Source organism: Octodon degus, unplaced genomic scaffold, assembly GCF_000260255.1.
Source record: "Octodon degus isolate 3935 unplaced genomic scaffold, OctDeg1.0 scaffold00005, whole genome shotgun sequence".
NCBI lineage: Eukaryota > Metazoa > Chordata > Mammalia > Rodentia > Octodontidae > Octodon > Octodon degus.
In genome coordinates, this window is record NW_004524581.1 from 12,272,326 (window position 1) to 12,273,909 (window position 1,584).

The window sequence follows — 1,584 nt, forward strand, 5'->3', positions numbered from 1 at the left end:
GAATTTTATAACAGCTTCAAAGATTCTTTCACCATATGGAAAGTATAAATACTTACTTCAACCATTTTAGGGACCCTGGTTTGAGTTCTCCATTGTTTTTTGAAAACTTTTCTCTCTTTCCTGGTACACCTGGCAAATTTTTGGTACTTTCAAACTTATTAAGAGGTATAGGGGCCAGGGAGATGGCTTAGTAGAGTAAGTGCTTGCCTGGCAAGCACAAGGGCTTGAGTTCAATCCCTGGTTCAGAAAAAAAAAAAAAAAAAAAAAAAAAAAAAAAAAAAGAGGTATGTTAGTCCATTTTCTGTTACTGTAATGAAATACCAAAGGCTGGGTAGCTTGTAAAGAGGGTTAAAACATTTATCTTATAAATCTAGAGGCTCAAGGGTATAGTGTTGGAACTCACTCTGCTTAGGGAAGGTCTCATGATGGATGGTCTCATGACAGGAGCATGTGTGAGCAAAAGACACCACAGCAAGACAAGAAGCTAGAGACCTACTGGGGGGAGACCTTGTGGGGCCCTCCAAGAACTACTTTCCAAGGGCAGTGACGTTGATAACGTAGCACCTTCCCACTAGGCTCCACCTCTTAAGGTCCCACCACTTCTTGACATCACCATACCAGGACCAGCTTCTAACACATGAAATTGGGGGGGGGAGAACTTTAAGCCATATCCAAATCATAGCAAGGGGTTTCCTCTGCAGGACTCATGGACTCAAGCAGGACTTCAGGTCCAGTTCATCTCCTCTTTTTGGCCTAAGGCCATGTCTACTGCCACCTATAGATGTTTAAAATCAGTGCCTACCTTATGTCCCACATCCAGGTCTATAATTCCCAGGAGCCAAGATAAGTTTAGATCCCAGTCTTCCCTTCTTTGTATGTAGAGGGAGGTGGGTAGACTTTTATTGCCAAGTGTGCAGTTTTTTTGATGGCAAGAGTCCATATCTTCCATCAGAGTCTTAAAAAGTTTAGCAATTACTGCTTAAATGCAATGCAAGACTGTTCCAATTTTTTAAAATAGATCTTAAGAGTAGTTCATGTTGTAACAGAAGACTCGCAAAATACCTTATCAGTTATCTCCTTCTGCACAGTAAGGTCCTTTCATGACTTAAAACACACTTTATAACTTTGTATTTATTTAGAAGCTCTTCAGAAACTCATTGAAAAAAAGCAAGAGTCACCAACACGAATAAGTAGGTATTTCCAGGACACAAAAGGCTCTTCATTTCCTCATACTTTGGCCCCTAAAAGGGGAGAGAATTGGGCGAGTAGTTCGGGGCTTTCCAAAGGGCAGAGAGCAGATGAACAGGCCTGCTTGGAGAAAAGAGCTTGCAGGAATGGTGTGCTGGAGCACTGTGGGAAGCGGGCGTGCAATGCGTGCCACTGATTCTGAGAGGGCGTGAAGACTCTGCTCAGGGCTTGGGACAAGATGCAGCAACCAGGGGGTTTCTGTCCTACAGATGAAAATGAGTGTGAGCAAAACAACGGTGGCTGCAGTGAGATCTGCGTGAACCTCAAAAACTCCTATCGCTGTGAGTGCGGGGTCGGCCGAGTGCTTCGCAGCGATGGCAAGACCTGTGAAGGTAG

The 1,584-nt window shown here is 43.7% G+C and overlaps 1 protein-coding gene across 4 annotated transcripts in view; it reads left to right on the forward strand.

The window, feature by feature from the left end:
- Oit3 (oncoprotein induced transcript 3) overlaps positions 1–1,584 on the forward strand; it is a 29,532-nt gene that overhangs the window by 13,053 nt on the left and 14,895 nt on the right. For all 4 annotated transcript variants that reach the window (XM_004624376.2, XM_023719171.1, XM_023719163.1 and 1 more), the window contains exon 4: positions 1,458–1,580. In XM_004624376.2, coding sequence (XP_004624433.1) covers positions 1,458–1,580 — 123 coding nt within the window. The remainder of the gene's footprint in view (positions 1–1,457; positions 1,581–1,584) is intronic.